Source organism: Aspergillus caelatus (assembly GCF_009193585.1).
Source record: "Aspergillus caelatus strain CBS 763.97 unplaced genomic scaffold BDV27scaffold_43, whole genome shotgun sequence".
NCBI classification, from domain to species: Eukaryota; Fungi; Ascomycota; class Eurotiomycetes; order Eurotiales; family Aspergillaceae; genus Aspergillus; species Aspergillus caelatus.
In genome coordinates, this window is record NW_022475306.1 from 17,413 (window position 1) to 31,067 (window position 13,655).

The 13,655-nt window shown below is 50.9% G+C and overlaps 5 protein-coding genes across 5 annotated transcripts; 3 read left to right on the forward strand and 2 right to left on the reverse strand.

The window, feature by feature from the left end:
• Positions 1-243: 243 nt before the first annotated feature.
• On the forward strand, positions 244-3,027 carry BDV27DRAFT_155434 (uncharacterized protein; the record flags this gene model as incomplete). The annotated part of the gene is made up of 2 exons (XM_032072140.1): positions 244-433; positions 491-3,027. The coding sequence occupies 2 exons, from the start codon at positions 244-246 to the stop codon at positions 3,025-3,027; spliced, it is 2,727 nt and encodes a 908-aa protein (XP_031930006.1).
• Positions 3,028-3,645: 618 nt separating this feature from the next.
• On the reverse strand, positions 3,646-4,471 carry BDV27DRAFT_143191 (40S ribosomal protein eS26; the record flags this gene model as incomplete). Its single annotated transcript, XM_032070058.1, has 4 exons — positions 3,646-3,751; positions 3,844-3,946; positions 4,131-4,258; positions 4,449-4,471. The coding sequence occupies 4 exons, from the start codon at positions 4,469-4,471 to the stop codon at positions 3,646-3,648; spliced, it is 360 nt and encodes a 119-aa protein (XP_031930007.1).
• A 437-nt stretch (positions 4,472-4,908) lies between these two features.
• On the forward strand, positions 4,909-7,769 carry BDV27DRAFT_124607 (CBS and PB1 domain protein). The gene is made up of 4 exons (XM_032066118.1): positions 4,909-5,413; positions 5,633-6,506; positions 6,566-6,660; positions 6,718-7,769. The coding sequence occupies exons 1-4, from the start codon at positions 5,195-5,197 to the stop codon at positions 7,528-7,530; spliced, it is 2,001 nt and encodes a 666-aa protein (XP_031930008.1). The 5' UTR covers positions 4,909-5,194; the 3' UTR covers positions 7,531-7,769.
• A 57-nt stretch (positions 7,770-7,826) lies between these two features.
• BDV27DRAFT_124609 (nuclear import receptor PSE1) lies at positions 7,827-12,565 on the forward strand. The gene is made up of 6 exons (XM_032066119.1): positions 7,827-8,513; positions 8,634-8,856; positions 8,911-9,086; positions 9,148-9,579; positions 9,627-11,692; positions 11,744-12,565. Exons 1-6 carry the CDS (start codon positions 8,331-8,333, stop codon positions 11,949-11,951), a joined length of 3,288 nt encoding a protein of 1,095 aa, XP_031930009.1. The 5' UTR covers positions 7,827-8,330; the 3' UTR covers positions 11,952-12,565.
• Positions 12,151-13,516, reverse strand: BDV27DRAFT_155438 (iron-containing alcohol dehydrogenase; the record flags this gene model as incomplete). Its single annotated transcript, XM_032072141.1, has 2 exons — positions 12,151-13,029; positions 13,175-13,516. The coding sequence occupies 2 exons, from the start codon at positions 13,514-13,516 to the stop codon at positions 12,151-12,153; spliced, it is 1,221 nt and encodes a 406-aa protein (XP_031930010.1).
• Between the last annotated feature and the right edge of the window lie 139 nt (positions 13,517-13,655).

Below are 13,655 nucleotides of genomic sequence, written 5' to 3' on the forward strand. Positions count from 1 at the left end.
AAGCTTATATCTTATGATTTCTGCGCCCCATTACGAAAAAGTGGCAGTGCTAGGCCATTCCTTGTGGGTGATCATGGGGGCCGGTTTTTCTTGGCTTCCTGAAGCCATATGTGGTGCACCTGACAAGTTTTATATCGACATCTCTTTCGGATTTTGACAGAGACATTTCTGGATTTAAGATCCTATTGTTGCGATGCTGTCTTAGCCCAAGCCTAGCATTATCACTCAGCAAGCGGTAAGAAGATGGATCTTGTGCCCCCATCTTACCAGTCCGCAACGACCAGAGATGCGTGGTCCTTTATTGCTACGTATATCCCATCTAGCGACCTATGCGCTGCTACATTAGTCTGTCGGAAATGGCATGCACTTTTTATGCCGTTCTTGTGGGGTGATCCTGCATCCCATTTTGGGACTGATAATGATGCCGTTTATGGTAATCCCACTGGGCACACCTTTCGTGATCTGAGCTGACAAGATACCTGCATTGTAGTCGCCTTAACAAGGTTTAGGAGAACCCTAGTGTATGCCAGGTTGGAGGTGCGGATGCTAACACATACACTTCATCTTCCTCCTGCTCTTTCAGAAATATACGGAGGTCCGCGACCGGAATGGCTGAGGGAGATTCTCGAATATTTACCATGCCTTCAGTCTCTGATTGTCTCTAAATTGCCCTTCTTTGACCATAATTCCATGATAGCCTTAAGAAATAATACGAACCAAGAACTGGTCAACGAAGCAGTCCCTCATTCATACAACGTTCGTCTGCTGTTGGCGGACCACGAACCTAATACAACCTCTCAGGGGCTTGCAGAGGCACTATTGCGTTTTCAGGAACTTATATATCTTGATCTGTCTTATACCACTCCAGCTCGAGACTGTAGTGTTCTATCTGCTTTATCTCAACTGGAGCATCTCCAGGTCTTGAAACTACGCGGCATTGGGTTAAGAGATAGCGACGCGGAGTTCTTAGCCAATGCTATCGGCCTGAGAGTTCGCTACTTAGACTTGCGGGATAATAGGCTCACTGATATGGCCGTGCGGTCTTTACTGCAAGCTTCTTTCCTATCACCAGGTAATCCTGCAGTCAGTCATGGTCCAGTGGTGGGAACGATAGCTCCAGGGCCTTTCGCTCCAGCAACATCACCACTGACTGATTCGAAATGGCTCAGCTGTCCTACATTAGATGAGCAGTTTATGAAAGCGTTAACACAGCCCTTGACGGGTCGTTCGTGGGTTGAGAGTGTACCGCATGCGGGCATTACACATTTATATATCGCAGATAACCGGATTACAGTCGAGGGTGTCGCAAGCCTTATAGCTTCATACCGACTTCACACTCTTGATGTAGGAACTGTTGATACCGCCGAGTCTATTCGGGATACGCGTGTTATATCTTCATATCACAAAGACCCCCGAAAGCTTCCTGGCGCCGAGAAATTGATACCAGTTCTGGGTTCTGCCGCAAAAGAGAACCTGACATACTTACGTGCTCACCATGCAGTTTGCACCGCTGATGCCCCTTGGAAAGACCCCGTGTCATCGGATGGATTTGTAGCTGAACTTCCGGTCGAAAGTGAAGGCCAAACCCCGGAGCTAGACGCCGCGAACGTGATCCATGAGCTCCCCGCAGAGGAAGCTCCCATTTTTGAGCTTGCAGGGTCACCAGTGCCAGAGGCATGGAGAACAGACTTTCAACGTTCCGGAAATTGCACAGGGGCGCCTATCCGTGAAGATGAGCCATTGCCCATACGAAGACGAGGCTCTGTTTTTGCCCCTGAGGTGGTTGAGACTCCCCATATCAGGACAGATCGTGATGCTACACATATTACCATTAGTCCGCTCCATCCAGCCCAGGCTCAAGAAGGCTTAATCCCGACCGAGTCAGAGTTCAATGAGAACTCGGAAACGCCTGGTACGATTCCAAGATGTGCATCTCCAGTAATGATGGATGATCCCAAAACCCAGAAAATCCAAGAACTGGTGTCAAAAAGACCAAAGAATTCCGTACTGCCTCGCAAAGATAACAAGGAGAACGGCTTTCCTTATCTGCATCCTTCTTTTGTCCCCCATCTTGAGACACTGGTTTTGACTGATGTTCCGTCCCATGTTCCCGCAAACTCCCCAATCTTGAGGTCTCTAATCCGCTTTATAACAGCCTGCTCAGATGAGGCGTTGCTGGCAACGCTCCAAGCAGGATCAGACTATTCGCTCCCCCCTGGTCGAGCTCGAGCCAAAGCTGAACAAGAACGATCTCGGTCTCTGTTTGCTCTGCGGCGCTTGGTACTTGAAGTGACTCCTGTTGAGAGAACAACGACTAAATTAACTGCGTGGAAATCAATGAGCTACCAACAAGGGGCTCCAAAATCAAGCACTGGGGATCGAGACTTAGAAAAACTGTGGGCAGCCGCAGCGGACGACTTCAGTTTCTTTGGTGAGGACGAATGTGGGGTCCCGAATCATGACCCAGGGAGGTACTTTCCAATGGCTGCTCTCAACGAGAAAGTCACTTTGATCCCGGAAGATGACGATTCTGGCAACTCAGGGAATTCAACTCCGGTTACTTCTGCGCAGAAGTTGCACCGTCCGGATTTCCCCTCCTCTTCTGGCAGCTATTCTCGTCCCTCTTTCAACAACTCTGGACTAGCGCAGAATGACGGCAGCGTGGTTTCGCCTCAAACCGATGCTCCCGAGGTTGATCTCGTCGCTGAATTGGCCGCTTTCAGGCGTTCAAAGAAAGCTGAATATGAAGACCTGTTGCGCAGGGACCGGAAGAGAAGGAGTACGGTAGGCACTACGTCTTCGCTCCTCTCTCCGTCGGGGTCGTTATCATCATTCGGGCCACTGTCACCTTCTCCAAGCCTATCTACTCTGACAGCAGTCTCGGCACCTCAATTGGCCATGTCGCATTACGTGGAAGGGTATTGGAAAGGTGAAGTGAAAATTGTCCGAAACCCCGCACCCAAAGGACGGAGCGGAGTGGTTGATATGTATGGGAATTACTTCGAGAAAGGATACCTATATCCTTGAGCCTTGTGAGCATAAGCGTCGCTTGGAAGTTGTTATTAGATCGCAGGCGTGTATTTACTCAGTTCTGTTTATGTCATCAATTTAGATACCCCGAAACAAAACCCTAGCTGTGTGAGTTATGGTGATGCATTTATAGGGGGATCTCCACAGGCAACCTAACGTAAGTATAATGGAACTATAGTGGGGCTAAGGAAAGGTAGTGCAACTACTAATAGAGGCCGCTAGAGCGTTTTACAAGAATGGAAGCGGAATCGTTTTCAGTATCTGATCATTTTCTCTTTCAGTCGTTATGCGAGCTTGGATTCGCGTTCGTCACCAAGTCAAAATGTCGACATACAAGGGAATCATGAAAGCCCCTGGCCGAACCAACTGGGTGCATCCGGTTCCCGTCTCCACTGGGCTATGTTCGTTTACCTTTTGTGAACAGTAGATGTTTAGATTTTGTTTTGTTTTATTTGCGTCTCCTGCCCACGGGCAACCCGTAATGCAAGCCTTCGACCCCAAAACTGAAACCCATTCATTCCATTTGAACCGAGTAAGAAAGTCTGTTCAGTAAAGAAACAAGAAAAGAAACAAGCCTTTTAAACTAATCCCATTTTTCTCTTCTGTTTCCCTTCCTTACATAGCCTTAGCGGCCTGAGGGGGGTTCAGCTTCTTGCCGTCCTTGTTGTACCTGATGCGAGGAGGAGGGGCACGGTTGCGACGACCTTCCCGGGAACGGACACTGTAATAGGAATATCCGTCAGCTTAGTTCAATTTTCCCAAAGGTCCATAAAAGTCGCAAAAGTATATCATAAGCCGGGGGTGTATGCGTACCGAACAATCTTGCCGTGGATAGCGCAGGAGACGCAGTACTGCAGCTTGAGGTACATCTTGGGGACGGCATAGTCGGTGAAGACGGAGGCGTCAGAGATATCACCTATACAGTAAGAATCGTCGAGTCAGCCCCAGTTGCGGTTGCAAATCGTATCCCATCAATTCGTGCGTGCTGTTGCCCTCTTCTTTCAGTCCCTTCTCCAATTCCATATTTCGATTCCAGCTCTTCCGAACAACAGTGCGCGGCGAATATGGGTTTCAATTGCGGGTATCAGGTTCGAACATACGGATGGCAGCGGACTCAACCATGTTGCGGATAGTGAATCTCTTGATGGCCTTGTCCTTGGGGACGCAGCGAGCGCAGTTGGAGCAGCGCACGGGCTTGGTGTGGCCGCGGCCGTTCTTGTTACGACCGCTGTAGAACTGTCAGTTTCGCTCATTCCAGAATTTGCCCCTTTCCGTTTTCCGTTCTTTTAACAAAAAAAACACTCGTCGGTAACCGGGTTCCCACGGCCATGTAGAATATACCGGAACCGTAGGCGTCATATCAAAAGGTACGCATGGAATGAAATCGGACGGGTATAGGAGATAGGGTCGGTCCTTACTTGTTCGCCCTCTTCTTGACCATCTTGACGGCTTTTCTCTGGAACTATGGGTCAGAGAATAAAGAGTCAGGGGTAAGGGGGAGGTTGTCGCGTACTTGGCTTGTCGGGTTTGGTTGTCGTGAAGCACCGGAAGACTCGTGATGAGGTTGTGCGAGGCCGGTCATGTGCAAAAGCCCTATGCCCTTAAGCGAGGCCTAGTCACGGGATGTGTCAGTGCCTGAGGCGGAGTACGGAAGGCCTTTTCTGCCTGAGGCAAGCTACAAACCATTTCCGTCCACGGGAGTGGCCTGAGGCGCCCAGACAGGGATGAGGGACATATGATGTGTTCACGTGCCGATCCTCCTGTCTTACTTGGAAAGCCGAGAATCTTACGATACGCCAATACGGGTACTTTGTTTACTTTACCCGTTCATCATAACAGGGCAATCGTCCCATTTTCTGCCGTAAACTAACAGCTAATAGTTCGTCCACCCGACTGAGTCTAAACCCCCCCTGTCTGCCCGTAACTTTCTCGTTGGCCCTCAATTTATCGTATCTCTCTTCCCTCTCTTCCCTTACTTTGACCTTGTTCTGTGAACCTGAGCATTGAGGGTACTTAGTAGTACATATTACTACATACATACATACACACCTATCTCCGCTCCCCTTTACACCCCAATTCCTTCATCCCCTTTACCCTCTCCCCTCTCACACCCACTGACCACCCACATTGCGTAACCGTACCTGCAGTACTGTTGGTTGACAACATGTCGGCCACTGGAACGTACAGGGGAACTACCACTGGCCACAAGACTGTGGGCAGAGGTAGGCTGCCCGACTTCGATAGCCCGGCATCCCACATTCCGCGTCCTCGGCCTGAGACCGCTTCTTCCACTCCCAATCCTCACACACCCTCCAGCGACATTGGAAGTTCAACCATGAGTGCTGCAAGCAGACAAAGACAAAATCAATCGAAGCGAGATGAGGTATGGTCCTTTTCACTTGGCTCCGTTATGTGACACTTTTATAGTTACAATGGTGCTTTGAACTTTTAAGCACGTCCTTTGTATCCCATCTCTCTTGACCGAATTTTTTTTTCTCCCTCTCGCGCCTATTGCCCTCTTTTCTCCAAACCACCCCATTTTAATCTGAAATAATGCAAATGGTTATGCAACTCTCTACTCCTATTCTAATACCCAAATCAGGCTATCCGCCGAAAGATGGAGGCAGACCTCAACAAGAAGAAGCAAGCCCCGACAAGGGCGCATCGCTCTCGGAAAGCTCCGCCAGGAACCGTTCTCGCCCTGAAACCTAGTCAAGCTCTTCAGATTAAGCCTAACATGACCATTGCGGAGGCCGCTCAATTGATGGCAGCGAAGCGGGAGGATTGTGTTTTGGTTACCGACGATGATGATCGCATTGCCGGAATTTTCACTGCTAAGGATCTCGCGTTTCGTGTGGTGGGTGCTGGCCAGAAAGCTCGAGATATTACTGTCGCCGAAATCATGACCAAGAACCCTTTGTGCGCGAGAACCGATACCAGTGCTACCGATGCACTCGACCTCATGGTTAGGAAGGGCTTTAGACATTTGCCGGTTATGGATGAGAACCAGGATATTTCTGGTGTTCTCGATATCACGAAGTGCTTCTACGATGCGATGGAGAAGTTGGAGCGCGCATACAGTTCGTCCCGCAAGTTATACGATGCGTTGGAAGGTGTTCAGACGGAACTCGGCTCCAGCCAGCCTCAGCAGATCATCCAGTATGTCGAAGCCTTGCGTTCAAAGATGTCTGGTCCGACTCTTGAGACTGTCCTTGATGGTATGCCGCCCGTTACCGTCTCCGTTCGCACATCTGTGAAAGATGCTGCTGCTATGATGAAGGAACACCACACGACCGCCCTTCTAGTGCAGGATCAGGGCTCGATCACCGGTATCTTCACCAGCAAAGATATCGTACTGCGTGTCATCGCTCCTGGTCTTGACCCGTCGACATGTAGTGTGGTTCGCGTCATGACGCCTCACCCTGATTTTGCGCCCGCCGATATGAGTATTCAAGCCGCGCTTCGGAAGATGCATGGTTAGTTATAGCCCATGGAGTTTCTTAATATACAGTCACTAACCTCTAAATTTCGACAGACGGTCACTACCTGAATCTGCCGGTTATGAACGAGACGGGCGAGATTGTTGGAATGGTCGATGTGCTAAAACTCACATATGCCACTTTAGAACAGGTTAGTAAATGACTTTGCACCCGCAATAGTCGCAAGAGTATCTAATTGTATTTCAAGATCAATTCGATGTCGACGCATGATGACGAAGGCCCGGCATGGAACAAGTTCTGGCTGTCTATGGACCATGAATCCGACTCGATGGTGTCTGGTAGCCAACAGCCCAATCATCGGTCAGTACTCAGTCCTGAGTCTCCGAAGGCTAGTTATGACGCCAGAGACAGTGTGCTTCCTAACGAGTCGGCTTCTCACCATGGTGGCGATGAGCACTCCGAATACATTGATCACCATCATCATGGCGAACATGTTCCGTTCCCCTTCAAGTTCAAGGCACCAAGCGGCCGGGTTCACCGTGTTAACATTCTCCCTTCTGCTGGCATTGCCGATCTAGTTGCTCAAGTCACGGCCAAGCTAGGATCCGAGGCGGAGGCCGTCGGTGGTGCGGCAACCTGCGAGGAGGGTAAACTTAGCAACACAGGCTATGCTTTGAGCTATTTGGATAACGAGGGAGACACTGTTTCGATCACTACTGATCAGGACCTTGCGGATGCAGTTACTTTGGCACGCCAATCGCGTCGGGACAAGGTGGATCTCTTTGTTCATGACCCGACGCAGCCTCCAATTCCTGCTACTCTTGAACCCCAACCCGCACCTGTCAAGCCTGTGGAGGAGAAGATCTCTCCAGTACCCGAGGATCAGTTGTCGGAGGAGCCATATGTGTCTAAGCCCCGGTCTCAGACTTTCTCGTCACATCACCCAGAAGAGCAATTCATTGCTGGTGTACCTAACGAGTTACTCCTTCCTGGTGCAATTGTCACACTGGCCGCTGTCATTGCAGGTGTTTTCGTCCTGAGCCGGGCCACTTCCCGGTAATATGAGTCTAGCGAGCATTGTTTGATACGGTTGAATCGGTAGGATTGTTGTATTTAGCTCTTTTGTCTTTTCGTCAGTGTAACCCGAGAGCGCTATTTCTCCGCTTTTTTTTTTGGCCTTCGTTTAGCTGTTGTTTGCATTAATTTCTGATATTGACTGTTCGGATACCGCTGCTGTTATTAGTGAAAGCATAGTGTGATTTACAGCGCATAGAAAAGATTCGGTTTTTTTTTTGTTCAGTTCTTTCACCGGCATAATATATTCAAAGGGATTTAGTGCTACTCTAGATCGGTAGAGCACGATGTTTGCAATCCTACTGGTTGCTAGTCCATAGCTTGGATGCTGACAAGTTGGAGTGGTCGGTTCTGCAATGATGCCTGGATGCCTGGAATTGCCCTGTTTGGGTCTAGCGCGGCGTTGCCTCGAATCGCTGGAATTTTTTGGGTTGGACTTTTGGTTGCTCAGTTCCCTCATCCCACATCCATTATTCGCTCCCTCGCGAACCTCTAATTCTCCCCTCCAGTTCATCTGCAGCTCTGGACCCAGCTGGGATGCTGAGCCTGCGTTTGAACTGTGTGTTTTCTTGAGAGATAATCCACTTACTGATCTCCTTGAGTACGGGTCTTTTGACACTACTTCCCCCTCTATATCCCCCCCACCAAAACAATTCCAGAAAAATCCTATCTAACCGCTACCCCACTCGCCGTCTGGGTTCAGCACTGAGCCTGCATTTGAACGTCTTCCTGGATCGCCACTTCGTTTGTTCCGTTCGGTTGGACCCTTTAGCTTAAGCAGACGAGATGTCTTTGCTACCCCCCGAGGTCCACTCCGCGCTCTCCCAGCTGCTGCGCGCGTTGACCACCCCGGACAACACAGTCCGTACGCAGGCGGAAGAACAGTTGAATAATGATTGGATTCAAGGTCGTCCGGATGTCCTTTTGATGGGCTTAGCGGAGCAGATTCAAGGCGCAGAGGAACTAGTAGTAAGTGCCTCGACTCGGAATACAAGGGGGAAGGTCGCATGAAAGCGCCGAGACGGATCACCTTGCTCCAAGGCCTCCTTCACAATCGGTCCTCATCCTCATTCTTATTGATTACCACAGACACGTACATTCGCCGCGGTACTGTTCAGGAGAATATCCACCAAGACTCGGAAAGACCCTGTCACAAATGAAGCCAAAGAGCTCTTCTCAACACTTACTGGAGAGCAACGTCTGGTCATTCGACAGAAGCTGGTTACCTGTTTGACGACTGAGACTGTGACGGATGTCCGGAAGAAGATCGGCGACGCAGTGGCTGAGATTGCGAGACAGTACACGGATAACGGTATGCAGCCTGGACGACCTGGGAAATCCTAGGATTGACGAGTGACTTTTCTAGGTGACCAATGGCCTGAGCTTCTTGGGGTTCTTTTCCAGGCCAGTCAATCCCCCGATGCTGGCTTGCGTGAGGCCGCTTTCCGCATTTTCTCGACTACCCCGGGAATCATCGAGAAGCCCCACGAAGACGCCGTTCAGGGTGTGTTTGGCAAAGGTTTCAAGGATGACGTTGTCTCTGTACGTTTCCTCCTCAGCATCGCCTGGTGGAATTGCGGTTTTTCTGACCGTCTGTTTGTAGGTGCGCATTGCTGCCATGGAGGCTTTCGCTTCCTTCTTCCGCTCGATTTCGAAGAAATCCCAGCCCAAGTTTTTCCAGCTCGTGCCAGACCTCCTCAACGTTTTGCCTCCACTGAAGGAATCTTCCGAGAGCGACGAGCTTTCTGCGGGATTCCTGGCCCTCATTGAGTTGGCTGAGATCTCTCCCAAGATGTTCAAGAGCGTGTTCAACAATCTGGTGAAGTTCAGTATCAGCGTGATTGCCGATAAGGACCTTAGTGACCAGGTTCGCCAAAACGCCTTGGAATTGATGGCCACATTTGCAGACTACTCTCCCAACATGTGCAAGAAGGACCCTGAATTTGCACAGGAGATGGTGACCCAGTGTCTGAGCCTCATGACTGACATCGGCATCGATGATGATGATGCTTCCGAGTGGAACGCATCTGAGGATGTAAGTTGTCCATGTCCACTGTGTACCACATATTCTGACCTGTCTAGCTTGATCTGGAGGAGAGCGACCTCAACCATGTGGCTGGAGAACAGTGCATGGACCGTCTGGCAAACAAACTTGGTGGACAGGTCGTCCTTCCCGCTACCTTCTCCTGGGTCCCCCGGATGATGTCTTCGTCAGCCTGGCGTGATCGCCATGCGGCCCTTATGGCTATCTCCGCTATCTCGGAAGGCTGCCGCGACCTGATGGTTGGTGAATTGGACCAGGTGTTAGCACTGGTCGTTCCCGCTCTCCAGGACCCCCACCCTCGTGTCCGCTATGCAGGCTGCAATGCCTTGGGTCAGATGAGCACCGACTTTGCCGGCACGATGCAGGAGAAGTACCACGCGATTGTGCTTAACAACATCATCCCAGTGTTGAATAGTGCCGAGCCTCGCGTCCAGGCTCACGCTGCCGCAGCTCTGGTCAACTTCTGCGAAGAGGCTGAGAGGAAGGTCCTCGAGCCCTACCTTGCCGAGCTTTTGCGCCACCTTCTGCTGCTCCTGCGCAGCGACAAGCGCTACGTCCAGGAACAGGCTCTTTCCACTATTGCTACGATTGCCGACTCTGCTGAGAATGCTTTCGATCAATATTATGATACCCTGATGCCTTTGCTCTTTAACGTATTGAAGGAGGAGCAGTCCAAGGAATACCGTCTTCTGCGTGCCAAGGCTATGGAATGTGCCACCCTAATTGCGCTGGCCGTTGGTAAGGAAAAGATGGGACAGGACGCTCTAAACCTAGTGCAGTTGCTGGGCAACATCCAACAAAACATCGTCGATGCGGACGACCCCCAGTCGCAGTATCTGCTCCACTGCTGGGGCCGCATGTGCCGTGTCTTGGGCCAGGACTTCGTTCCTTATCTCCCTGGTGTTATGCCCCCTCTCCTCTCCGTTGCAGCCGCCAAGGCGGACATTCAACTGCTAGACGACGAGGATCAGATTGACCAGGTTGAGCAGGATGAAGGGTGGGAGCTGGTGCCTTTGAAGGGCAAGATCATCGGCATCAAGACCAGCGCGCTGGAAGACAAGAACACCGCCATTGAATTAATCACCATCTATGCTCAGATTCTGGAGGCTGCCTTTGAGCCATACGTGCTGGAGACTATGGAGAAGATTGCTGTACCTGGCCTTGCTTTCTTCTTCCACGACCCAGTGCGTGTGTCCTCGGCTAAGTTGATTCCTCAGCTCTTGAACTCGTACAAGAAGGCCCACGGTGACCAATCCCCTGGGTTCGCACAGATGTGGAACAAGGTGGCTGAGAAGATCATCGAGGTGCTGAGCGCAGAGCCCACGGTTGATACCCTGGCAGAAATGTACCAGTGCTTCTATGAATCCGTGGAGGTTGTAGGCAAGAACTGCCTCACCCAGCAACACCTGCAGACCTTCATCGAGTCGGCCAAATCGACGTTGGAGGACTACCAGGTCCGTGTCAAGGCTCGGCTGGAGGAGCGTGCTGAGGCCGAGGACGGCGAAGAGGAGAACCTGGAATATGAGTACGCAGTGGAAGATGACCAGAACCTGCTCAGCGATATGAACAAGGCCTTCCACACAATCTTCAAGAACCAAGGCACATCTTTCCTGCCCACGTGGGAGACATTGATGCCCTTCTACGATGCGTTCATCACAAGCCAGGACCCCACACAACGCCAATGGGCTCTGTGCATTATGGATGATGTGCTGGAGTTCTGTGGGCCCGAGTCGTGGAAGTACAAGGATCACATTATGCAGCCATTGGCAGCAGGGTTGCAAGATCAGAACGCAGCCAACCGCCAAGCAGCCGCATACGGTGTGGGTGTTGCCGCGCAGAAGGGTGGCGCTGCCTGGAGCGATTTCGTTGCGGCCAGTCTTCCCAGTTTGTTCCAGGTAACACAGTTCAACCAGTCCCGGACAGAGGAACATGTGTTCGCCACCGAGAACGCCTCCGCTAGTATTGCGAAGATCCTGCATTACAATGCAAGCAAGGTGCAGAACCCCCAAGAGATTGTGGCCAACTGGATCACCACCCTGCCGATCACATTCGATGAGGAGGCCGCTCCATATGCCTATTCATTCCTGGCTCAGCTTATTGACCAGTAAGTTACTAATCTCATTCCTGCACCAGATAGCGCTAACTAATCATGCAGGCAAAACCCCACTGTCATGTCCAACGCCGACAAGGTGTTTGGATACATCGTCCAGGCTCTCGAGGCAGAGACCTTGCAAGGGCAGACGGCCGCCCGGGTGGCCAACTCGGCGAAGCAGTTGGTGGCTACCACCGGACTTAACGCAGATCAGATCCTGGCTGGTGTGAACCCGGACAACCAGGCGGCGGTGCGGAGTTATTTCCAGTAGCTTGGGATAATTGCAGGGAATGTCTATGATATGGATTTTGTCGCTTTACTTTTTACGAGCCTATAGCGTCTACGGACTTTAGGGATGTCATTAAATGAGATTATTGCAGATACACACAATACGGTCTTTCCTCATCCATATATACAGGAATATCTTCTACATACATCTACAGTATATGTACCAATTACCAAGTAAACATCTACTGAACCACCATCTCCAGAATCTCCAATACCTGACTCTTTTCCGTCAAAGGCACCGGATTCGTCTTACACCACCGATCATGCAAACTATTCTCAGCCAACTGATCCAGCTGATCCCAACTAACCCCAACATCCTGCAACGACCGAGGCAACCCCAACTCCCGAATCACCGCGTCCAACACATCCCCCAGATCCACCTTCGTCGCATCCAAGCCTCTCCTCTCCAAAACCTCCTCAACAACCCCCTGCCCCAAAAGAAACCTCTTCACCCTCTCCTGCCGCTCCCCGTTCGCCCCATGCCGCGCATTAAACTTACAAACCGCCGGCAAAAGCACACAACTCGTCTCCCCATGCCCAACCCCCATCGGCCCCAACTGATGTCCAATCCCATGACTAGCCCCCAACTGCACCCCCGCCGTACAAGCAGCCATAGCGTCCACCGACCCCAGCTGACACTGCAACCTCGCCTCCACATCCTCCTTATCAGCTCTACATCCCAGCAACCCGGGCACCAAAAGCCCCAACGCATGCAACGCAAGCCGGTCCGTCTTCTCGCTCGTATGCTGGACAGCAACGAACGTCTCGACACAATGGTCCACCGCTCTGATCCCCGTGCTGAGCCAGATGGAATCCGGGGTCGTAGTCGTGAGTTCCGGGTCTAAGATCACGAGCTCCGGACCCTTGAGGGGACTCTGGAAGGTATGTTTGCGTTGTGTGGTGTCGTCGGTTGCGCCCGCGAAGTTGGAATATTCGCCTGCGGAGAGGGTCGTCGGAATACTGATTATGGGGATGGTAGGGGGGTGGATCGTGGCTTGTTGGGAGGGCGTTACGGGGAGTTTGGAGAGGTCGGCTTTCGTTTCGACGTTGTTGGATAGGGCCTTTGGGTTTCGTTAGCAATTGTTAATTCGTCATTAATTCATATACTTATATACTGATCGGATAATGACACCACAACCTTCCATATACTCCCGGATAAAAGTAACGAAAGACAAAAAAACTAGGGATGGAAATATATTATCTTACCAGAGTAACAACCTTCGCTCCATCTGTTAGACTGCCCGCTCCAATTGTTAATATCAAATCTGCTCCGCTGTTTCTTGCTTCGTGCACGATCTCTAGGATCTCCGACCAATATGTATGGCTCCGCATTCCGATACGGGTCCCTACTATCTTGTCTTTTCCAATGGTGGTGCTTAGTCGGTCCAGCACGTCTGTGTTTCGGGATAGAGAGCCTGAACAGATTATGTAGACTCGTGAGGCGTGGAAGATGTCGTTTATGTGTTTTGCGGCGGCGGTTTCGAAGGGGACGCCGTAGGATAGCAGCGGGCGGGGTCGGTCTGCGAACGCGGTGCGAAGAGTTTCCATTTTCTTTTCTTTTCCTTTCCTTTTTTCTTCTTTCTTTGTTTTCTTTGTGTTGGGTGGGTTGGTATATGGGTAGTTTTCTTATGTAGGTGTGTGGTGGTGGTGGTTGGAGTTGGTTTATGTATTTGTGCTATGAAGTCAG